The sequence below is a fragment of the Saxophila tyrrhenica genome (genome assembly GCF_035928015.1).
Source record: "Saxophila tyrrhenica strain CCFEE 5935 chromosome Unknown scaffold_5, whole genome shotgun sequence".
NCBI classification, from domain to species: Eukaryota; Fungi; Ascomycota; class Dothideomycetes; order Mycosphaerellales; family Extremaceae; genus Saxophila; species Saxophila tyrrhenica.
The window spans coordinates 971,736-995,095 of NW_027041737.1; the positions used below are offsets into that span (position 1 = coordinate 971,736).

General features: G+C 55.6%; 10 protein-coding genes across 10 annotated transcripts; 5 read left to right on the top strand and 5 right to left on the bottom strand.

Moving 5' to 3' along the window:
* Positions 1-44: 44 nt before the first annotated feature.
* On the top strand, positions 45-2,098 carry TRM82 (tRNA (guanine-N(7)-)-methyltransferase non-catalytic subunit trm82; the record flags this gene model as incomplete). The annotated part of the gene is made up of 2 exons (XM_064801033.1): positions 45-185; positions 632-2,098. The coding sequence occupies 2 exons, from the start codon at positions 45-47 to the stop codon at positions 2,096-2,098; spliced, it is 1,608 nt and encodes a 535-aa protein (XP_064660984.1).
* Positions 2,099-2,181: 83 nt separating this feature from the next.
* On the bottom strand, positions 2,182-3,173 carry LTR77_003779 (uncharacterized protein; the record flags this gene model as incomplete). The annotated part of the gene is made up of 2 exons (XM_064801034.1): positions 2,182-2,789; positions 2,855-3,173. 2 exons carry the CDS (start codon positions 3,171-3,173, stop codon positions 2,182-2,184), a joined length of 927 nt encoding a protein of 308 aa, XP_064660985.1.
* Positions 3,174-3,757: 584 nt separating this feature from the next.
* LTR77_003780 (uncharacterized protein) lies at positions 3,758-4,711 on the bottom strand (the record flags this gene model as incomplete). The annotated part of the gene is made up of 3 exons (XM_064801035.1): positions 3,758-4,357; positions 4,411-4,479; positions 4,529-4,711. 3 exons carry the CDS (start codon positions 4,709-4,711, stop codon positions 3,758-3,760), a joined length of 852 nt encoding a protein of 283 aa, XP_064660986.1.
* A 179-nt stretch (positions 4,712-4,890) lies between these two features.
* LTR77_003781 (uncharacterized protein) lies at positions 4,891-6,466 on the top strand (the record flags this gene model as incomplete). The annotated part of the gene is made up of 3 exons (XM_064801036.1): positions 4,891-5,463; positions 5,513-5,689; positions 5,738-6,466. 3 exons carry the CDS (start codon positions 4,891-4,893, stop codon positions 6,464-6,466), a joined length of 1,479 nt encoding a protein of 492 aa, XP_064660987.1.
* A 3,006-nt stretch (positions 6,467-9,472) lies between these two features.
* Positions 9,473-10,666, top strand: LTR77_003782 (uncharacterized protein; the record flags this gene model as incomplete). The annotated part of the gene is made up of 2 exons (XM_064801037.1): positions 9,473-10,493; positions 10,545-10,666. The coding sequence occupies 2 exons, from the start codon at positions 9,473-9,475 to the stop codon at positions 10,664-10,666; spliced, it is 1,143 nt and encodes a 380-aa protein (XP_064660988.1).
* A 1,461-nt stretch (positions 10,667-12,127) lies between these two features.
* Positions 12,128-13,599, bottom strand: cys12 (Cysteine synthase 2; the record flags this gene model as incomplete). The annotated part of the gene is made up of 3 exons (XM_064801038.1): positions 12,128-12,532; positions 12,590-12,971; positions 13,025-13,599. 3 exons carry the CDS (start codon positions 13,597-13,599, stop codon positions 12,128-12,130), a joined length of 1,362 nt encoding a protein of 453 aa, XP_064660989.1.
* Positions 13,600-13,862: 263 nt separating this feature from the next.
* On the top strand, positions 13,863-15,283 carry LTR77_003784 (uncharacterized protein; the record flags this gene model as incomplete). The annotated part of the gene is given in 2 exon segments (XM_064801039.1): positions 13,863-13,913; positions 13,928-15,283. The coding sequence occupies 2 exon segments, from the start codon at positions 13,863-13,865 to the stop codon at positions 15,281-15,283; spliced, it is 1,407 nt and encodes a 468-aa protein (XP_064660990.1).
* A 181-nt stretch (positions 15,284-15,464) lies between these two features.
* On the bottom strand, positions 15,465-20,492 carry LTR77_003785 (uncharacterized protein; the record flags this gene model as incomplete). Its single annotated transcript, XM_064801040.1, has 2 exons — positions 15,465-19,706; positions 19,770-20,492. 2 exons carry the CDS (start codon positions 20,490-20,492, stop codon positions 15,465-15,467), a joined length of 4,965 nt encoding a protein of 1,654 aa, XP_064660991.1.
* Positions 20,493-20,802: 310 nt separating this feature from the next.
* Positions 20,803-22,266, top strand: atg6 (Vacuolar protein sorting-associated protein atg6; the record flags this gene model as incomplete). Its single annotated transcript, XM_064801041.1, has 1 exon — positions 20,803-22,266. The coding sequence occupies one exon, from the start codon at positions 20,803-20,805 to the stop codon at positions 22,264-22,266; it is 1,464 nt and encodes a 487-aa protein (XP_064660992.1).
* A 24-nt stretch (positions 22,267-22,290) lies between these two features.
* LTR77_003787 (uncharacterized protein) lies at positions 22,291-23,344 on the bottom strand (the record flags this gene model as incomplete). Its single annotated transcript, XM_064801042.1, has 5 exons — positions 22,291-22,636; positions 22,688-22,715; positions 22,769-22,810; positions 22,868-23,211; positions 23,265-23,344. The coding sequence occupies 5 exons, from the start codon at positions 23,342-23,344 to the stop codon at positions 22,291-22,293; spliced, it is 840 nt and encodes a 279-aa protein (XP_064660993.1).
* Between the last annotated feature and the right edge of the window lie 16 nt (positions 23,345-23,360).

Genomic DNA, 23,360 nt, shown 5'->3' on the forward strand with positions numbered 1-23,360 from the left:
AAGTTTGCTGAGGTGCTGGCAAGTTTGAGCCTGCCCATGTCAGCATGGTCAACCTGCAGAAGCGCGTGGAAGGGTGGCCTCATGTGAGAGGGCGTTATCTAAGCAGCTCCGAAGAGCGGCCAGCCTCACTCCAGCCTTTCGAGGGTACTCACCGTGCTGCTGAGGAGGTCTCAAAGAAGCGACTGGTAAGGTCAAGTCGTCCAAAGGTGTATGAGTGGTAGAGTGGACGGGAGAGGTGTGAGAGGGGATGATGGCCCTCAACTCAGAAGTTTTGACAAGGCTTCACCTGCGTCAAGCGTCCCGGAATAAACGTCCGTGCACTTCGTCCTGCTTCCCCCTGCTTCCATCACGTTTCCTTGCCGCAACAACCACTCTCGGCAAGTGAACACATCCGCATTAGGATCCTCATATACCGTTGATATCACATGCGAAGTCTGGTTGCGATACGACCACAGAAAGCACAGTTAATCACGGCCTTGGCACGTTGTTGTGCTCGTAGGGCTGAAGCATGGCGGTGTTAGCGGAGTTAATTTATGCAGGTATCTGCCACCACAACTTTTCTTGTCTGGACTTCATTCGATGCGAAGGCATATGAGACCTCAACATGACCCACCCCTTCCAATGCCTCCAGGTGATCAAGCCTCCCACCGCTGAGAGAGAATACCTGGCAGCAGCCTGCGGCTCCAGGCTATCGTCAATATGCTTGACGACCGGAGAAGTAGCCTCGACATGGACCGCCAACGGCGAGACTGGTGAGACATCCGGCAAGGAAAAGCTTGCGGACACGGGAGAGGATGCCGACGGGCCACCAGCAAAGAAGCAGAAGACAGCAGCATCATCAGCCACGGGTGCTCCGAATATCATCAAGCTCACCTCCTCGTCTGACGGCCGCCATGCGGTCGCTGTGACGGACGACAAGAACGTGCGGGTCTTCGAAGTTCATGACGATGGGAAGCTTGTCGAGCTGACGCAACGAGCTATGCCGAAGCGGCCATGTGCCATCCAAGTCCTGCCAGACAATTCAACAATCTTGTGTGGCGACAAGTTTGGCGACGTCTACGGTCTCCCTCTGCTCCCGGAACTGCAACCTGAAGCACAAGAACGAGCAACCATAGAATCGCCAGCTATGACTCCCTCAAACGAAACAAAGGCTTCTTTCAAGCCATCTGCCACCACCCAAACTGTCCACACCAAGCGCAACCTCAAGTCCTTGGAATCCCAGATGAAGCAGAAGAACCTTACCCCGAAGACCAAGCAGCCCCTCGCATTCGAGCACAAGCTCTTACTCGGCCACGTCTCCATGCTCACCGATTTGACATACGCATCCTGTCATGTTGACGGCAAGGAGAGAGGCTACATCATCACCGCAGATCGAGACGAGCACATCCGCCTTTCCAGAGCACCACCACAATCGCATATCATCGAAGGTTACTGTCTTGGCCATACGCAGTTCGTGAGCAAGATCCTCGCCATTCCGTCGACTAACTTACTAGTGAGTGGTGGTGGCGACGAATGGATCGGGGTTTGGGACTGGCCGAGCTCTACACTACGATGGAAGGTCGAGTCCTTTGGCGACAGCTTTCGACAGGCGCAAGGAGACAGCCTGGCACCCCCCATCGCTGTCTCGGGCATCTGGCTCGTGCCAGCTGATCTGGACGGAAACGTTGAGGGCGTGGTTATCGTGGCTTGTGAGAAGATGTCGGTCCTTGCGTATTGCCCTGTCTCTGAGCTTCGGGATTGCGCGCCTGGTCGACAGCCACGGTGGAGCTTTGAACGATTCGACCACACAATTTTAGAGGTCGTTGCGACGGGTTCGATGGTTGTGGTATCCTTCGATGCCCGAGCACAGGATCAGCAGCGGCTGAAGGCATACGAGCTCCGGATAACGCGAGACGAGCAAAACGTGCATTCCGTTACGAGCAGGGCAGCAAAACATACGCAAGCTCTCTTAGACAAAGCGAACGGCACCACCTCCGAGACAGTGAGCGACAAGGCCCTCGACGATATGTTCTACGGCATCGCAAAACTCTGTAAAAGGCCAAGGGACGAAGCAGCAGTTGAAGAAGCCGAAGAAGAAGCCGCAGACGCAGCAGACTGAAGCCAATGAGAGGAGAACTGTACATGGCTATCTCTACTATCAGAGAAGAAGATGTAACCCCGACGTCACCGGTCCTCGTTACCTCAAGCGACTCCTGCACCTGCTTTCGACTGCATCTCCTCCTTCATCCGTCCAAAGCACCCCCGATACGCCTCTCGAATCTCCGGCACTTCCACCTGGGAACCCTCCTTCCGATACTTCTCCACCAAGCCGATCAACCTTCCCGCGTCTAACCCACAATTACTCCTATCAGCTTTGATAACCTTGGCCTGCTCCTCCAGCGAGAAGTTCTGCCACGTGAACCCCGGCTCCACGATATCCCGATACAGCTCCAGAACCTCATTATGGCTTATTGCGCCTGGATTCGTGAAGTTCAGCACCCCGGTCTCTCTGTGCTCCGCCAACAGCGGGATCAGCGGTAAGAGGTCGTGCAGGATGCTGTGCGAATTCAGCACATTAACAACGTGGGCGTATGATTTGATCTTCGTGACGAAAGACCGGGCATGCAGGTCGTCGGAGACGGGCATGCGGAGGCGCAGGATGAGTGTGGATGGGTAGTGGAGTAGGAGGGCTTCGGTGTGGGCTTTGGTGAGAGAGTAGAAGGATCCGGAGAAGTTTGGTGGATCGGACTCGGTGAAAGGGGCGGAGAGGAGGGTGTTGCGGTCGGGTGAGTACTCGGATGAGTATATACCTGGGCGTACGTCAGTCACCATCACCACTTTTTCAACACGACGTTAAATGAAGATTGACCCTCACACCCAGTAGCCAACACACTCAAATGCACCCCTCTCTTCGCACACTCCCCCGCCAACACCAGGGCACCAATGACATTACTCTCGATAGTCTCCAACTTGTGGTCCTCGCACCAGTCGACGTTCGGACGTCCGGTCTTGCCCGCGCAGTTGATCACGCAGGTTGGTTTGATTTCGTCGAGCACGGCGCCGACTTGGTGGATGTTTTGCAGGCGGACGGAGGTGGCGTGGACGGTGCGGGAGTGGGCGCGGAGGTGGGCGGTTAGGAGGTCCGCGATCCAGCCGCCGGCGCCCCAGATGAGGAAGGTTTCGGGGTTGGCCATTAGGGGGGGATTGGTGGTGAGATGGGAATGGTCTAGTTGCGCAGGTAGGCTGCTTGGTTGGTGTATGGTCTGCGGCGATGTCGTTGTGGATAGGATAGGCTGGCAGTAACAGGTAGGTTTCGATTTGAGTCAGTGGATTGGTTGTGGTATGCGGGATGCAATGTTATCAGATTGCGCTGACGATACAAATAGTTCTCTCGCATTCCGTCTCCACCCGACTGCGTTGCGCAGGAAGCAAGGGGTAATCTGGCATATCTGTAACCTGCAAAGCGTCCGTCCACTCGCTCCTGCCGTTTCATCGCTTCGACAGCTTGTGCATCATCACGGAGTATCTCGGGAGCCGTTAGCGGTCATCTTGGATATCATGAGGACAGAAGACTCACGATATGATTCCGCCCAGCGCCAGAGCTATGCCAACCACACTTCCACCCCTGAAGGTCTTTCTTCCAGACACCCAGCTCAGCAGTATGACGAGGCAGGTTTTGAAGTGGCCCACCACTGTGCTGCTCACGGGTCCCGCTTCGTGGATGATGACGAACTGGGTGACGGTGATGAGACAGGCCAATGCTCCGCTCTGACTGTCGTCAGTATGTCTCTGATCGGGTGGTCGAAGGAGTACTCACGAAGAGTATCAGCAAAATGGTCGACCCTCCTACATCGTGCCACACCGTCACATCATCCGCGAAAGGGACAATGTACAACATCGCGAGCACGCTGACCTGCGCCTGGTTCAGCAGCAACTGCATGCTCGTACACTCCAGCGCAGCATGATACTTCTTGATCCAAACCGTATACACCGCCGTAGCAAACACTCCCGCGAAAGCAAACACCACACCCAACGGCGTCGTCCCTCTCGTCTGCGCACCCCCGGTCGGCACAGTATCGAAATAACTCATAAACCCCACCCCAACACAAACCGGCACCAACGTCGCAGCCGCAACCCTTGGCGTCGCCTGCCCCAGCAGCATAAAGTTCAGCGCGCACACGCAAGGCGTCACCAGGACCCGCATGATCTGGTAGAACTGGATGCTGGAGTAAGCAAGGGAGGCGTTGGGCAGGACGACGTTGAAGATCATGCCCAGAGCCAGGGGCAGGATGCGGAGGATGTGGACGCGCTTGGGCGAAAACATGGCGATGCTGGGGCGGGAGACGAGGAAGAGAAGGGCGGATGTTACGGCGAAGTGCTGTGGGTATGGGAGTCAGCGATGTCTTAGATGTACGGAGGGTTCGGGCGTACGAAGGCGGCAAAGGTGACTTGGGCGTGGCGGAGGGATTGCGTTTCGAAGATGTGTTTGTTTACGAAGATCTGGGAGTGAAGTTAGCATGTCGCTTGCGTGCAGATAGTGTCCACTTACGATAGCAGCTGTAGCGCCAGTATTGATGCCGGCGCTGAGCCAGAATCTGGGACCGAGACTTGTTCTCTCCTTGGGCGGCGTTGAGGGATGAGACTCCTCTGAGAGAAAACCCTTCTCTTCGGCATCAACATAGTGGTCTTCATTTTCCTCAAGAGCCTCTTTAGAAGAGCTCCCAGTCGCCATTGTTTCTTTGCTTGTCGAGAGAGGTGTTCAGACGATGACATCTCCACGAGAGGAACATTCTGCGCGCATTCCAGCAGAAAAGACTCTAAGCATCCCTTGCGATCTGCTCGAGTTTATGGTCTCCATGCTCACTTCTTCTCCGGTGGAAGCTCTGTGTGAGCGTTGTCGAGGTACGCACCATGCGGGCAGACGCATACCACCCCGGGACGAAAGGTGACACCACAGCTGGTTCTTTGGAACAAGGAAGACTGACACTCAACGTAGGGCCTCGCAGTCTCGGGTCCAGGTTCTTCGCCGACGATGGATTATGGCGCAACGCACCGATCCTCACTGGCAAAGGATCTTTCCCTCCATTACCAGACGTCCATAATATCCTGGTGACGGGCGGCGAAGGTTTCATCGCCTCGTGGCTCGTTCGCCACCTGGTGACGAAGTATCCTGAAGCGTACACGGTGATTTCGTTCGACAAGCTCGATTACTGCAGTTCTCGCCATAACGCTCGGATGCTTGAGAGTCGGCCCAATTTCCGTTTCGTCCATGGAAATGTGACAAACGAGGATGATGTTGTTGAGTGTCTCAAGCGGTATCAGATCGACACCATCTTCCACCTCGCAGCTCATACGCACGTGGACAACAGCTTCGGCAATTCGTATGCTTTCAATGTGAACAACGATTTCGGGACACATGTGTTGTTGGAGAGTGTGAGGAAGGTCGACACGGTGCGGCGGCTTTACCACATCTCTACAGACGAGGTCAGCGAATTCGTCCGCAAGATTCACGAGAAGTGCTAACGTCTGTCAGGTGTTTGGAGAGGTCGAGACGGGACAAGGAGATCTTAAAGAACACAGCCTGCTCAAGCCCACAAACCCATATGCGGCCACGAAGGCTTCTGCGGAGATGATGGTAAATGCTTTTGCGAAGAGCTTCAAGATACCTGCCGTCGTCATTCGCTTGAACAACATCTATGGGCCGCATCAGGTGAGTGCATCTCTGAGTAATGAGCAGAGAAATGCTGATTGTTCGTAGTATCCTGAAAAGATAATACCAAAGTTCACCAACCTTCTTCGACGGCAGATGCCGCTGTTCATCCACGGCGATGGCAAGCACACCAGACGGTACCTGTACGCTGGTGATGCAGTCGACGCATTCGACACAATACTCCACAAAGGTGTGCTGGGTGAGATCTACAACGTCGACTCGCGGGACGAAGTCTCTAACTTCGAGCTGGCTACAAAGCTATTGGGCATGTTTGGTATCACCAACATGGAATCCTGGATCCAGTGGACTCCTGACCGCCCGTTCAACGACCGGCGATATGCAGTGGACGGCTCGAAGCTGCGGAGACTGGGTTGGACTCAGCGTGTGACATTCGACACTGGCTTGGCAGCAACTGTTGACTGGTATTCCAAGTTCTCGAGGTGGTGGGGTGCAATCGACAACACCATCCTAGCTGCCTTTCCAGTTGTAAAAGATGGCCAGGTGATCGGACCTGCGCCTAACGAGCCCAGCCACATCATGCATGTCCAGAAAGAGACGACGGCGGGAGCTGTGTGTGATGTACAGACAGTGGCCACCCCGGCAGGCAATGGAGAGGTTCTCACCACTTTTGAGCGGACCGGTAAGAAGAGGCCTGCAGATGAAGCTGTTGGAAGCATGGTGGCAGCGGAGATTGCACAGGAAGGACCATTTGCAGTGTCAGTGGAGTGTAATGGAGGAGCGAGTCCGAAGAAACGCAAGGTGGAGGTCCTCGATTAAGCATGCTCATGCTGGCGGTCGATGATTGGTGGTCTCTAGGTCATGATGTAGAGGGGTCTGAGAATGCGTTTTCCTTCTGCCTGAAATGAGACTCGGCCACTGCAACTATCCGCAGACATAGCTGCTTGACCGGGGGAGCGTCGGTACCAGCCGTCATAGACTGCAGATATAATCAAAAAAGAAGACTTCCAGCTGTCGCCCGAAGCTCGAACTGCGAGGCCCTGCTCCTTCCGTTCTTATCCAGCCAAGGGATGCTTCAGACCATGCCTCATGCCTCATGCCTCTGTCCGCTCTCACTCATTATAGCCGTGAGAGACCACCTTGGTCACAGGCTGAGTCGATGTAGCGGCTGAGTCATGGCGGCCTCAACTGGCAGGGAGCACCTAAACGCAAGCATTCACCTGCACCACAACACCGGGCGAGACAAGAGCCATCCGGAGCGAATGTGAGATTGCTGCCATCGGAAGCTCATTACCAAAGATCGTGAAGCTGCTGCGGATGATATTGTAATCAGCAAAGACCATTGGTGTCTCGGGCGGCTTTCTGTCGACTGAAACATATGGTCCACTCATATCCCACTTCTGATGAGCCAAGTGCACTTTGGAGTTCACCACCGCCTCTTCAGGAGAATAGCCAAGCTGATCAAGAAAGCGGCTTGAAGCAAGTAGGCTATTCCGTATCTTCCAAGAGACCGCTTCAATCGACGATCGAGGGCTGGGCAAAAGTAAGCATATTGCGATTGATAACATGGTAGAACAGTGTTGTTGGACAAGGCGTGGAGACTGCTCGTTCGTGAGCCCAGCCAGGCGATCTTCGCACAGATGAGGATCGAGGATGAGGTGTCGTCGAAATAACATTCACTGCCACAGCTGATCGTCACGATGGTGCTTGTCGGTGCTTTCGCTCCACGTGCGGGCTCGACTTTGTTTGGTGGGTGATTGACCTTCGATGTTGATCTACTTGCTACATCTCAACAAGCCGGTACAGGTAATAGAAGAGCTACATCCAACATTCGAGCCCCCGGCAGCAGGGTAAGCGCCGCACAGTCTTTGCACCAGTTAATCGGTGCTTGCTCCGCGCTATCTCGATGTCAAGACCTCGGGAGAAAGAGAAACGCGGCATCTTGCGCGTCGACGGATTTAGACAGACCCGAGATACGCTGGCCGATGCAGGACGCTCAGAGCAAGGTAGACTCGTCTTGCAGGCCGAATAGGAGACGGCCTTGGTGGATAGTCAGCACTCATCACGCACACCGACACGACCATGTCACCTCGACCAAACTGAGGAGGTCGAGTTAAGATCTCGGGCACAGCACGAAAGAGGCAACAGATCCGCGTCATCGGACAGTAAGTGCGGAGGAGAGCAAACTCAATTTGCGCTCGTTCGCTGGGGTGTTTTCAGAGTCCATCCACAGCATCCAAGCTTCACGAAACCTCGAGCTAGAGCTATGCATAACCAAGCCATGGCTTTTGGTGGCGCTCACAGCGCTCAGAATCGGAAATGATGTGCCGGGGAATCAGAGATTAGAACTTGGCGTACGCTATTCGAACGCCCCCCAAAGCCTCCCGCTCATGGTGGCTGACTCTGCCAGAGACCCTGCGCAAGCCCTTTCGAAACTGGATATCGTGGTGTATGGGCGCGACATCTCGTGCTCATGACCCCGCTCGAGGGTGGTTCCTCAATGGCGCAGCTCGCGCAGCGGAGAAGCTACTTCCAGATATCGCAGGAGGTTCACGAAGCGATGAGGAGCCGATGCGCTAAGCTAAAAGTCATCTCACGTCGTCGTGCACTAGCTGGTGATAGTGGCCAAATCACAGAACCGCACAGACGACCCCAAAACGACCGTCCGGTTGTCAAAAACTGGTTCCCCGTGGATGAGGGAGGCAGTGCAGATGCTTGTGCTGGAACATTATTTTAGTGTTTTAGCAGACGTTGTGCTCATCACCGGTAGCGTTCACCAGCGAAGACGAATCTGAGACACAGAGCGAACTATGATAAGAACACCACAATCATTATCAAATGCGCGAGTCGGTAGATGTTCGATCGCAGCGTTTTGATGGGGATAATGGGAGTAAGGGCATGGTGTGTTTGCCGTGTTGTTGGAGCATGAGTCCTCGTTGTCGTCCACAGGACAGGTTTCGTCGGCAGATTTGGCCTCGAAGAAGAGGAGAAAGAGCAGCATGATTCGCCGCGCTGTCAGGCCGGCGCCTCTACCGCGCTCGGTGCAGGGGAATAAGGGAGATGGCTCGATGGCTGCAAGTGAGACCTCGCTAGCGAACGCCTAAATCTTCTCCACATCTGCAGCAGCAGCCATTCTCAAGCCATCACCGACCCCGACCCACTTTTGCGGCCCTGCATTCTCTGGCGCCCATGACGTCGAATGACCGCACCTGTTTCTGTTTCGCCCGCGAGCCATAACATATGTTCCACCCCAAATCCCCTCTGTCCCAACTCTTCAACGATCTTCACCTTGATCCACTGATTGCCCATCTGACACGCACCGCGAGCAACAACTCTATCTTTGGCTTCGAACCGCTTCACAGCCATCCTCACGCACCCGACTATCACTGCCCTCTTGAGATCTCACCTTCAGTCACCTGCCTGCTCCCGCTTGTCGCGAAACGCCGACTCTCGAGCACTGCCGACGGCGGCCCTGCGTTAGACCGCCCCGAACGACTGCCAGTCCCGCCCCGGCTGCCCTCCCGATAGATTAGTGGCATAGGAATCCCCCGTGCCGACCATTGAGACGACGCCGACCCGGTGCAAACCCAGCGACTCGAGCGATCAGCACTCCACACCGTTGTGTCACAGCCTGCTGCTATTCGGATGCTTCCAAGCTCAAGGAAGAGGAGCACTTAAGCACGCTGATCCCGCCCATCTCTGAGATTCGATCGTCTCCACGTTTTCGAGCTCCATCTTCACATTGTTGATCACTCCACGTGTGGGCGACAATCAATGCTTCACGGTGTTACCATCTACTAAACCTCCTGATCAATCTCGTTCACCATGGCCATGGCTGTCGACAACCGCCAGCAAGGCCCGTTCCAATCCATGAAGTACGAACCGCACGCCATGGGCTACGAAGGGATGCGCTACCAAGCTCCTGCCCCTCCGCAGTTCACGAACCCGTGGGTGTCGGGCGCGCCTGCCAACCAGAGTCACATGTACGCGACGTCCATGCCACAGACCGACTCTCACCGCTACGCGCCGCCCACACCCAACGTGTCGTCCGCCTACTCCACCGCGCCCATGGCCACGTCTGCCCTGGCATCAGGTATTCTTCCCATGGACCCAGACCTCTTCAATCAGTCCAACTTACAGATGTCCCAAGATGGCATGACAACCTCCAGGCCGTACGCCCCTCCCTACTCGTCGACTGCCACGTCCGGCAGCTACGCGGCAACCTCTGGCCCGTACTCCTCTGCCCCTTACGGCTACCAGACAGATCGTCGGACTTCCCACCCGTCAGTTGCCTCCTCCATGGCCATGGACGACCCCTCGCAGGCGCAGGCGGTGCCCCAGCAATCACTTATTGACATCAATAACAGGCTGAACACTGCGTCAGAAGCCGAGCGACAGAGCTGGAGTGATGCCCTCGACGCCAGCCGCGGAATGGTTGCCATGAGCCAGTCCGACATCACCCCGCGGAACATCTACGGCGGCGCGCACCAGAGCGGCCGAAGCTCCACCGACTCATACGGCTTCCCGTCGGCACACTCGTCGCACTCCTCAATCTCGTCCGCCAGCACATATCCTTCGTCGTACTACAACAGCTCGGTCAGCGAAGCTTCTGTCGGCGATTACAGCTCAGCAAGCGAGATGGACATTCCAAACCCTCGCACTCTACCGAGACCCAACGGACTCGTGGGTGGTACCATGCCTCCAGCGCCCTCTACCATGATGGGCCAGTTCAGCTCGAAAGTCTCGTCGAGCTCGCAGAAGAAGCACAAGTGCAAGATTTGCGACAAGCGCTTCACGAGGCCGAGTTCACTTCAGACGCACATGTACAGCCACACGGGCGAGAAGCGTGAGTACATCGTATCCATTGTCGTTGGACAGTTCACTGACAGCAGAACAGCCTTCGCATGCGACGTCGAGAACTGCGGCCGCCATTTCTCAGTCGTCTCCAACCTGCGGCGACACCGCAAAGTACACAAGGGGGAAGGCCACGACCACCCTTCTCCGGATGATGACGACTAGTGGTGCTTGCCGCGCAAGACGTTCATCGAATCTTTGAGACGCGCGACGAGGGCTGCGCAAGGCGCATCTGCTTTGGCGCATTCTGAGTTCTATTTTCACCGTCAATCGCTACACTTTCATCTTGATACCCCGGGACTTTGTGAAAGGAATGGGAAGGTATTGCCCTTGGGACGGACGACTTGCGAGGAGTTTGCGGTGTTTTGGGAGTACGCTGGCTCACAGCGTCGGCGAGGACGACTGACTGTGCTGTACGAATATGTACGACTATTACTACCTAGACATGGACCGAGACGCTCGTGGAAGCGTGAGGTTAGAATGTATATTACTGGTGGGCGCACATCGCGTCGCATCGCGAATCGAAGAAGTTCACGACCTTGACAACATCTCAGGTTCGAGTTCACCATAATCATGTGACCATGCTCCAACCATTTCCCCAATGCGCAGAACCCCTCAAGCCACCGACACCGACACCAACAAGCCGTCACCACCTCACTCGCCCCGCCAAGCGCTGTTGTCATTAGCGCCGTCGGACAGAAGACGCAAGCGGCGTGTCGATCAGGGTCGTCGTCGTATTGTTTCGAAAGTCGAATCCTTACTACACACCTCCCGATAACGGTGCCCAATCAGCGTCGAGGGGCGGGTGGATGTTACGTTGCGATGTAACCTCAGATGACGGAATGGAAGCTGTGGTGGTGGGAAAGGGGCGTGCTGGGTTGTACAGGCTGGGGCCGGAGAAGTGGGAATGGGTTGAATGCGTGCACGTGGGCGCTTGTTGACGTGGAAGGTGTGAGGAGGGTGAACGGCGAGAAGGACTTGACGGGAGTATGAGGGAAAATGTGCTGGTGATGGTGCTGTTCGACCAAACGATTAGGAAGCCGTGATCGAAAACAGCACGACAATCACGTGTTGTGAGCAAGTTGGGTAGGTGCGACGCACTAATGGGCCCAAAGTAGGCGTGTATTTGCTTCTCTTTCTGGCCCTTCTGCTACAGCATTGTACCTTCTTCCCCTCTATCAAACTACCATGACCAAAAACGATGAGATACGGAAGAGACAGCTACAAGTCGGCGCCGCAAAGAAGGCGCTCGATTACTGCGTCGAGCATCGCCTGACCCCGGAGAAGGCACGCTCGCAACGTGAACTCTCGAAGATGTTTGGGCTTACAAGGAAGCAACTTCGCAGAGCGCTTGATGAGACTTACCGGCCCAGGAAGCGGAGGGAAGTTGATTGGGGATGGGGTATGCATGGCGACGAGAGTATGGCTGATGAAGAGGGAGTGCGGGGGACGCAGAGCAGTGATCGGAACACTGATCAACGCCTTGAGAAGCAGCAGTCTGGTGGTGATTTGGCCGCGGTAGCTGCGTATAATATGTCGAACGAGAGGCAGGCCCAGGAACCAATAGCTCAGAATGAATCTGATGGCAGCGGAGCCCAACCACGAGTGTAGGTTCTTGATTCATTGTTACTTCATGCTTAGGATATCTTCCAACGAATACCCCACCCCTTCACCCCCAACATCTCCCGCCTCTTTCCAGAACTTACTCAAATGTCTCGTCCCCGAATCACAAATCACAGTCACGATCCTCGCTCCCCTCTCCATCCCCTTCGCCACCTGCGCTGCCGCTACGAGATTGACGGCACTGCTCGCGCCCACAAACAGCCCCTCCTTCTCCACCAACCACCGCGCCATCCGCATCGCTTGCGCATCGCTGACTTTGACAGCATCGTCGATCAGGTGGAAGCCCGCGCTGAAGTTCGCCGTGACCCGGTTGACGCCGATGCCTTCCACGATGCTGTCGACTTGGTGCCGACGCCGGGTGCCTTCGGCCTCAGTGGGGGAGAACATGACGCCGAACTTGACTTTGTTCTGCAGGATGGAAGGGTCAGCAGAGGGTGAGGTGTGGGCGAGAGGTTAGGGACCTACGTAAAGGCCAGAGCCTTGCGGATCAGCTAGGACGACTTTGAGACCTGGAATGCGAGGTTTGAGGGCCAGAGCAACACCGGAGATTGTGCCGCCTGTACCTGCGCCCGCGATGAATGCGGCGAGGTCGCCGTCGGTCTGCTCGAGGATTTCAGGGCCGGTCGTGTTCTGGTGGGCGATGTAGTTCGCGGTGTTTTCGAATTGATCGGCGAAGAAGCCACGGCCGGGCTTGTTAGGGTCGTCGGTATGCTCTCTGGCGCGCCTTCGTGCCGCATTCACGAACTGGTCTTGGTCGACAATTGAGGCTGGCTTTACACGCTCGACGGTGGCACCGAGCTTGAGCAGGAGATCTGACTTTTCGACTGCGACGTCCGAAGGCATGCATCTGGTGAAGCATTAGATTGAATAAGTGATATACAATATATACATTCTACGTACATATGCGCCTTGTAACCTCGAGCTCTGCAGACAGCAGCCAGTGAGATACCAGTCGACCCAACAGTGCCTTCGTAGATCGTGTCGCCACGGTCAGGCTTGATCAGTCCTTCCTCCTCGGCATGATTGATCATTGACAGTGCCACGCGGTCCTTGGGCGAGTTTCCAGCGCCATTGAGAAACTCGGCCTTCCCTAATATCTCGCACCCTGTAGCTTCGCTCAACGCCTTCAGCTTGATTAGAGGCGTATTGCCTATTAACCCTTCAACGCCCATAGCAATCTCATGCTGCGTCGTGCGTCTCGGATCAACGCCAGATGATGGGATCAAGCTCGACTTCCGTCCTGTATGGTCTTCGAGGCGAACATAGTCCGGCTGCCCAGGTAAAGGATGCGGGATGTCCTGACCTCGCAGATTACGCATGCGCCGGCGAAAGTGTGCTTCGAGATCTGGATATAGGTCTTTGAACCCTATCGTGGCGATGATGCCCAGTAAGAAGCCGCCGGTTGTTGTCAGCTTGTTGCGGTTGTCGAGAACCGTGTCCCAGATGCGGTGCCAAAGGTTTGAGAAGAATGCCATCTTATACTTCAGATGCGCTACATGCTCACTGCCGGTTAAATGTCGCTCATCAGGCCGTAGGGATGGGTTTGGAAGGACGTGATGTTGAGTATGGCCTTGGCATATTGGTGAAGGAGGCTCAAGCGGCACCCCCGAGAGCTCCGCAACCACCTCACTCGATGTCAACTATACAGCGTAGACACCTCGAACATCATCTCCGTGCATGGACTCCCCTCTAATAGCCAGGCTCTTCAGTCGGCTCGGGACCCATAGATTCTGCCACCATGTACATAACATCAGACCGGCAGCCAGTCTACAGCAACGAAGACTCCGCAGTACGCGACAACAGAAGGAGCAGAAGAGCTCAGTCGAAAGCTCATGGCAGCAGAGGACCGACCACTTCCCGCAGGACAAGGTCGAGGAGTTCAAGAGATACCCAAACGTCACATCAGATGCGTTGAGAGGAAGGCGAGAACGACCGCGCCGGGTGAAGATGCTCATGCGGGACTTCATCGAGGACAGCCTGTATAACCCGCAATATGGCTATTTCAGCAAGCACGCGACCATTTTCTCACCGGGAGCGCCGTTTGACTTCAACAACATAAGAGACGAGCCGGAGTTCAATCGCCTGTTGGGGCAACGATACGTGGAGTTCGAAGACAAGCTGGACGAAGAGAATCCGGACGATACCCGACAGCTATGGCACACGCCTACGGAGCTATTTCGACCCTTTTACGGTGAAGCTATCGCCAGATACATGGTAGCGAATTACAAGCTCAGCCTGTTTCCATACCACGACCTGGTAATATACGAGCTCGGGGCTGGAAACGGTACGCTTATGCTCAATATCCTGGACTACATTCGCAACGCAGATATTGAGGTCTATGCCCGAACCAAGTTCCGCGTCATCGAGGTATCATCCTCTCTGGCGAAGCTGCAGCAACAGAATCTGATGTCGACCGCCGCTAGCAGAGGCCACGCGGACAAGGTCGAGATCATCAACAAATCCATCTTCGACTGGGACCTCTACGTTCCAACACCGTGCTTCTTCCTCGCACTGGAAGTCTTCGACAACTTCGCGCACGACGTGATTAGATACGACCCGAGGACGAACGAAGCCATGCAAGGCTCGGTCCTGATCGATGCCGAAGGCGACTTCTACGAATTCTACTCTCGTACCCTGGACCCTGTCGCATCGCGCTTTCTGCGCGTACGAGATGCTGCTTGCGAAGGACGGCACTATCCAAGCCCCATGCATACTTCGAAATTATGGCGCGCGATACGACACAACCTGCCGTTTGCTCCGAATTTGACGTTACCGGAGTACATCCCAACCAGGTTGATGCAGTTCTTCTCCATCCTCAGCACAAAGTTCCCAGCGCATCGGCTCATCACATCCGACTTTCACAAGCTGCCTCAGGCTACATTAGGTTTCAACGCCCCGGTCGTGCAGACGCGGTACGAGCGACGAACTGTCCTGGTTCGAACGCCACTGGTCTACCAAGGCTACTTCGACATCCTCTTCCCCACCGACTTCGGCGTGATGGAAGATATGTACCGCGCCATCACCGGCCGATTGACGCGAGTGATGACACACGAGGACTTCTTCAGACGATGGGCGTATGTGGAGGATACCCAGATGCGGAGTGGGGAGAATGCTATGCTCGGATGGTACAAGAACGCCAGTGTGATGGTAACAGTCTAGTCGCAGCAGTACAGATGTCTCATAGTACCTACTTGCACAGACCCGATACCAATGCAAGAGCGGCTGGTTGTCTTCAGCCATGCTCAGCTCCAAAATGTCTCGATACCAGATCCCAATGCCTTCGTTGAACCATGACGTCTCATCCGATGCAACCCAATCAATACGCTTCATGCAAATACATTCATGCCAATTCATCCTCCGAATCATCCCCATCTCTCATAGGCGTCTGCACGACTCTTTTCCTGCTTCCGGGTATGCCAACACTGCTTGACCGGTACGCGGGCGATTGCCGGCTGAACGAAGATCTCAGAGCATTCACTCTGCCGTGCTTCGGACGGCTGGATGCGGCTGAGTGGTCTGTCCCAGGTGTTGACGTCCGGCTGTACACCTTGCCCTTCGTCTTCGTTGTGTGCAGAAGTGGAGAGCTGGATGTCAGGGATCCGTCGGCTGTGCTGGGGCTATCGCGCGAGCTGTCGGAGTGGAGACCGGGGCCTTTGGATTGAAGCGAGCGGGTGCTATAGTGGCCTGGTGTGCTTTCGGGTTCGCGAGCGATGTCTGAGCTAATCTGTGCTGCGGCCAAAGGCGGCAAGGAATCATCCTGCGGCTCCGCATCCGCGGCTTTCGGAGATAGATGAGTCGGTTGCGGCGGCTTGCGAGTTGATGAGCGGATCGAGGCTGCCAGCATCGATGTCATGGCAGTCGACAGCTCGTCTTCCTCGTCGTCCTCGGTCACCTGAGGCTTTTTCTCGATATCCGCTTCGGGGTCGTCAACGAGCATGATCGCTGAGTCATGGAAGTCGGGCTCCTGGTCGGTATCGTCGTTCACAGTGGGAGCGGCCGCCGAATCTTCTTCTTCCAAAGGGTTACCGTGGACAAGCGCCCTCGCCGGACTGCTCTCGTTTTGATCTGGCGTCGTAAAGATGCCCTTGTTCGAGGACAGCTCGGGCTCGTCCTCTGGTTCAGAGTCATCCTCAATCACGATGGCAGAGTTTTCCAAACCAGAGCCCATAGCAGTCCTCTCGTCCTTCTCAGGAACGGTTTGGGGCGCACCGGCTTCCTCGCTGTTCCTGCGAGGCCTCGAAGTCGTCTCACCATCTCCATTGGAACGCGTAGCATCGACGGGTTTTGGAGAATTCTCACGGCGCTCCGTAGAGGCTGCTTGTGGAGCTTTTCCTGAGTTGAACTGCGGACGCTTGCGCGCTACGCCTTTCTTGTCTATTGCAGGCATGTATCTCGCGCCAGTCAATGCCCAGGTAGCACGAGCGCTTCTTCCGGCCTTGCTGAATAGCCTGTTGTGATTTGCCAGCGCTGAACGCACATCAGGGATCCACGTCTTCGGTGGCGTCTGCGCGAAGTACGGGAAGGTGTCGACGAGGTACGCTGTGATGGAGTCGACCGTCATAGGTTGCGGGTGAGTAGACTTGAGAGCCATGATTACGAGCTCTGGCCAGTCTTCGGTTGGCGCTGCCGCCGCCGTATGCTCGATGTGCGGGGCTGCAACGCTGGCGGGAGGGTTTCGGGTCGAGGCGGTTTCAGCAGCCGTCTCTTGTTCCGCGGTCGTTCGTCGTTCCTGGGTCTCGCCCGTGGTCGGCGCCTGAACCCCGCCAGCGTTGGTGTTGACCTCCTTAGGGTCCGGTGCTGGAATGTTGTACACATGACGATCCGATTCAGCAGGCCGGTGCGATGAATCCCTTGCAGCTTGCAGACGCTTCCCGACGGGCCTCAACTTGCCTCCAGTGTTGGCCGCCTTCCGTGCGCGCAAGGTGTCGCTTTGCGGACCTTGATTGTGTTTCGTGTTGGTGGTATCGTGCTCGATGTGCTCAACGTGTTCATCTTTCGTCCAGACTGCTTGTTCCTGCTGGCTAGGCTGTTCCTGCTGGCTAGGGATATACATCGGTGCCGGAGGAGCGACGAAGTACGGATGTGAATGTGCCGTGTGACGTGCCGGGGTGAAGTAGTTGACGCTAGGCTGTGCAGAAGAGCTCTCAGAAGGCTGCGGAGAGCTACGCGCGCTCATCAAAGGCGTCTGCGGATAAGTCGGTCTTTGATCATCGCTGTCACGGGACGTCGGTCTGCTGTTGACGGGAGTCCTCCCTTTCGACGACAGACTAAGGCCCATGTCTAGCAATGCTGGAGAGGTAGTTGCATCCTCCAACTGAGTACAGAAGCGGCTCCAAGTTGTTGCTGAGGGAGCTGCGGTGTCTGCAGATGGTGCCTGTGGTGCCGGTGCCGTTGCCGCACCGCGCGGCGGACTGGGCGCTGTACTTTGCGCGCGATGCTTGCTGGAGGGTGACAGCAGCTGCAGGCCTGGCTCGCGGAAGACAGCAGGGACTTTTGGTGGCCCATCGAGCGCGCTTGGTCTGGCAAATCTTGTCTGCGTTTGTCTTGGCTGAACAGAGATCGGATTTTGTTGATTGCTGTGTACACTCCTAGGCGATCCAGACGCTGTAGCTCGGTCATGAATAAGACGTGGTAGTAATGAGTTAGCCAGAGCAGCTCGCTCGATTGGCGCATTATTCAGACGTTCCGGCGTGTGGGAGTGCAACACTATTGGATCATCCTCGTCGTCGTCGCCGGTCAGGTCTATGAACGTGGGAGTTGGCATCTTCTTCACATAGGTCTGATCAGGTATGGAGCGCCTTCTCAAGTTGTTGTTCATGGCTTGCCGTAGCAGACTTGTATCCTTCTGCTGGTTCTCAGGAAGATTCCGGTGGTGTGCAGCGTTCCCAAACTTGACGGAATGGCGACTCTGTATGTTCTTCCGTTCACGCCCGGGCAACTGCGACGTAATGGTGTCCCAGTCCACGCCTTGAGCACGAAGCCGTTGAAGCAGTTCGTCCTCTTCTTTCGTCCAGCGGTTGACGACTTTCTTCTTCGGCGCCGGCACTTGCGCCCGCAGTGCGGTAGTCGTCCCTGGAAGAGCTCCATCGAGTGGAGGGGCAGAGCGAGCCCGAGATTGTAATGATTTGCCTTCGGTGCTATCGTGCGCTGAGCTCGAACCTGATATGATGGGCTGACTCCCAGTGCGACCTCGAGCGTTCGAGTCATTCGCCGGCTTCGAGGCGGACATCTGCAGAGAAGGCTCTGTATATGTCAGCATTGAGAATGAATCATCAACATCATCTTGCTGCAACTCGTCATCACTCTGCGCACCGTCTTCATCATGATCTTGACCGGACACCTCGCCATTCTGATGAGCCGCTGCCATGCTCTGCAACATCTTCTCGTGCTCCTTCCTCTGGTAGATGTAGTGATACCGTCGCTCGACCGACTCTCTCGCTCGACCCGGCATTCTCTGTTCGATTTCAGGCCAACTGAGCCCCTCATGATCCCTCAAATGCAACAGCTTCTTATCTTCTTCCCAAGTGTATCGGAGATGTCTCATGCTCTCACCCTCCTTGAGCAATGCTCCCTGAGCGCGAAGATGGCGCTCTTTCGCGGCTTGAGAGACGTCTCGAACATAGCGCTTCTGCAGCGCCAAAGCATTGCGTCCAGGAAAGTTGGCCGCTACCTCGACCCACTGCATCTGATCGTCCTCGCGCAGCTTTCGTAGGAGCTCATCCTCCTCTTCCGTGTAGGGCACATTCCATCTCGCGCCTGGTGAATGCTTTCGCTTCTTGCCGCTGGCGTTGTTTTGCTCCCGCACGATCCTCTTCGCAAGTTGGTTGAACCGTAGCTGCAAAGCTCGCGGTGTGCGGGTAGGAAAGAACGCAGCGACGCGGTCCCAGTCGAGTTTGTCTTCTTCACGTAGCTTCAACAGCAACTCGTCCTCTTCGTCAGTGAAGACCTGTGGTGCTGGTGCGGGAGTGAACACTATAAGGCCGTGGTCATCGTAGTGGTACTCGAAACCCTGGTTCGCGAGGGTGGCTCTTGCTTCGACCGGTCGATTGTGCAGTTTCTTGCTGTATCGACATTGGACTGCATAAGCTGTCCTGGCCGGCAAGTGCTTGGCGATCCTTTCCCATGACAGTCTATCGATCTCTTTGAGCTTGATGATCAACACATCTTCCTCGTGCATGACAGGACTGCCCTTTTGCGGAAGCTCATCGCGGCGCCTCGAAGTGTTAGCTGAGTACCGCGATTCTACCTCGTCTTCTTCGGCTGTTGATTCGACTATTGATTCATCCTCAGAAGATTCCGAAGCAGACTCATCGCTCTCTTCAACAGGTCCGATTGGTCGAATCAAGCCATATCTGTAGTAGTACATCCCACAAGCGTTGCACATCAGACCGTCAGGCCCCTTTCGCCAGACAGTGGAGTTCGTACTCGTGCAATTGTAGCATTTCCGTGAATTGCTCTGTCCCAGCGACTCCTCAGGAACGATGTTGGCGTCTTCAGGCTTGGAACTTCCTGCCTCCGCCTGCGCAGCCTGCTCAGCCGAAAGCTCCTCTGCTTGCCGTTTCTTGTGGCGCCTTGGAACACGCTGAGGAGCCCAAAGACTTTTCCGGCCGGGTGAAGGTCCTGGCCAGTCAGGAAGCGGGCTTACGCTGCGACGTGCGCGCTTTTTAGGAGGAGGTCGTGGGATGTCTGGATATGCCCATGCATCCTTGGACTTTCGCTTAGATCCGGTCTTTTCACCTTGCGACATAAGATCGGTGAGCTGCTTTGCGATGCTCATACCCAAGGCTTCAATAGCGTCTCGATCGATACCGCCTCCTTGCCTCTGCTTTGACTGCAGGTCCATGACTGACTCTCGTAGCGACGGCATGTCGAAGATGTTCTGCGGTACGTCCTGTTGGGCTGGGGCCTCGTCCATAGAGGTGTCTCCAGACGCGCTGCCCTCATCGTCGTCGTCCTCATCTAAGGCGTCTCCGTCGCTCTCCGTGGTTTCGAGACCAGGTACATCGCCAGCAAGGTCTCCGCCTTCCCTCAGTTGAGGATCCAAGGCTTCCTGGCCGCCTTCATCCGCTTCATGCTGCATATTCTTGAGGTGTCCATTGTCGACCACAATGACGCCTGTCTCCAGGTCTATCTCGTCGCCCACGCCGTCAAAGTCCTTGCCGTACTTTTCGAAGATGTGTTCAAACCGCGACTGCAGCCTCCTCCTCTGCTGTCGCCGGTCGTGGTCCAACTGCGCGTCGTAGCTGTTCGCTTCCCCTCCAAGCTGGGGGTTGTAGCCCAAGTGTGTCTGTTCAACTGATGGCGCCTCCTCCTCGTCCTCCAAGACCACAGACTCCCCGGTCAGCTGCGGGTCTATAGCCATCTCCATGCTGCCCATCCCAACTCATCCTTCTGGTGGTGTCCTCCGAGTCCTCCTCTAGTGACGTCTGGAACGCGACTGCTTAGTTCACGCGTTCCAGCCAATTCATTAGAGCCGCGGCACAGCGGCAAGCGGCCCGCTATCCGAAGATCCCTGCAGACCTTCACCTTCGACTTGACTCAAGTAAACATGTGGCTGCCTGACTTCCCGCCGCCAGGTGCACGATGCAACAGGAGTCGGCCCAACCACACTCTGGTCGTCAAAAAGACTGACCATCAGGATATCTCTGTTGAGGCTCTGGGAAGGAGATGCTCCAACGATGGCCACCCTCCACTGCCAGAAATGCAGAACTCCACTGAAGATAGACTCCTCGCTAGAAGATCTCAACCCAGCATCTTTCAATATCCTAGCGGACGCTGCACCAGCACTGGAACCGAAGGCGCCCAGTGAGCCTCGTACTGCAGCAGCAAGGCAACGAAGGCAACAGTACGATGAGGTCTCCAAAGACGCCGGTCCGCCCGTACAGAAACGGACTGTCGGATCAAACCAGCGCGCGGCATCAAAGATGACTCCGGACATGTCCTTCATCATGCTTTCTGACTCTCAGCTCTCTCCCGGTAGAGCTGAGGAGACCGCCCGAACGCCACCCAAGAAGAAAGCGAGCTCGAAGAAGTCTGAATCTTTGCCTGTCCCAAACGGCGACGAGAACTCGTGCTCACAGCAGATGGAGACTGTTGTTCGCTTGTTCGAGATCCTATCTTCAAGGTCGGACATCGATCATCCAATTTGCTCCGAGTGTACAGAACTCGTTCTGGATGGGTTGCAGAAACGGCAGGCTGGCGTAGTCAGAGAAAGGGATGCCTATGTCGACTTTCTGAAGAAAGCACAGGATGACGTTCCTACGGAGGAGGAGAGGGCGAAGACTAAGCGTGGCCTGGAAGATGCTCAACGACGTGAGAAGGAAGCGCTCGCTGAATTAGAAACTTTGGAAGCCGAGAAAGCCAAACTAGAGGATGACATCGCCACTCTGGACGCTGAAGCAGAAGAGCTGGACGAGGAAGAAGAGCGCTTTTGGCAGGAGCGCAACGCCTTCACCGCCGAGTTAACAGCTTTCCAGCAGGAGCGGGATAGCCTGCAGGTCCAGATCGCGCATGACACCAAGCTCTTGGAAGCCCTGCAGCGAACGAACGTTTACAACGATACCTTTGCGATTGGACATGATGGTTCTTTTGGAACGATCAATGGACTGCGTCTGGGAAGGCTTCCAGATCAGCCCGTAGACTGGACGGAGATCAACGCGGCATGGGGACAAGCATCGCTTCTCCTGGCCGTGGTAGCGGAGAAGCTCAACTACAAATTCCAAGGTTACAAACTTGTGCCGGTGGGCTCTACCTCCAAGATTGTAAAGTACGATTCGAAACAGCAGTCTTCAGCCGACAGTAAGCCCAAGGGAACTGTACTCGAGCTCTTCAGTAGTGGCAACCTATCTCTTGGGCTCGGCCTCTTTCATGGCAGGATCGACGACGCCATGGTGGCCTTTCTGGATTGTCTCCGCCAGCTGGGAGAGCATGTATCGCAGACCTCTGCCGCGGCAGGAGATACAAACGTTACGAAGCTACCTTACACTATCCACAAAGACAAGATCGAAAACGTGAGCATCCGCCTTGGGAACTTCACCGGTGCCGACGAACAGTGGACCAAGGCGTGCAAGTTCACGCTCACATGCTGCAAGTTCCTGCTGGCACATGCAAGTCATCTGGACGATTCGAAGCCATCGCGCTGAACCATTCTGCGTCTACTACTACTCCTACACACCCGCGTCTGGCTCCGGCTCGTGCAATCGATGCGACCTCTGCTCAATCATGTTCAGGATACTGGTCGTCTCCTTGTCCAGATGCGGTGCCTGCGCTTTCGGAGTAAAGCCACCATTTGGACCCACTTCCATGCACTCGCCTGACGTATCGGTATCGAGGAAGCTGGCGAAGGCATCGACAACGTCCTTGATCGATGTGAGCACGCCTTGCTCGTCGACCTTGTCGTAGAAGGCCGGAGTTGAGATTGAAGTCCGGACTACGTTAGGACAGACGGCGTTGAGGGTCATTCCTTCTTCTGGCAGGTATTTGCCGTAGCTTCGGACGAAACCGACGACGCCGCTGAAGAACTTGAGTCAGTCAGAACACGAAGACCACAGAGGGTATGCTTACTGCTTGGCTGCTGTGTACACAGGCACGGCTGGTAGATGGTCAGTGAAATCTAGCAGACAGTGAATGGCCACGAATGCTTACTTGGTACACAATAGAACCCACAGACAGAAGCGGTCACCGCGACTGGAAATGTCAGCAAGCCAATTTCTAACGAAGAGCCATCTTGCTTTCGACACTCACTCTTCCCCCTAAACCCATCCTTATCCTTCTCCTGCCGCCTCATTTGCTGCACAGCTAGGAAAGAGGTATACAGCACTCCAGTCAAATCAACATCAACAACGGCCAGGTCTGGCTTCTGGAACCTTGTCGCCTTGGGATCGTTCTTGATCGCCGCACGTTCGCCAATCCCTGCAATGGGGAAAACGTAGTCGAGCCTTCCGAACGCATCCACAGCTTTCTCGAAAGCGGCGAGCTGGGAGTCCCAGTCTGCAGCGTTGACTTGGACGGCCATGGCGCCGTTGCCGAGCTGGGAGGCGGTCTTCTGGGCACCTTCGAGGTTCATGTCGCCTACACAGACTTTGATGCTGGTAGACTCGTCAGCAGCGCAGGGCTTAGAGGAGGCGATAGAATAGCTCACCCTTTGCTTGCGAGCATCTCGGACACTGCTTGGCCGATGCCTGATGCACCGCCTGTCACATATGCTGTCTTGCCGGCCATGTTGATCGTCAGATCG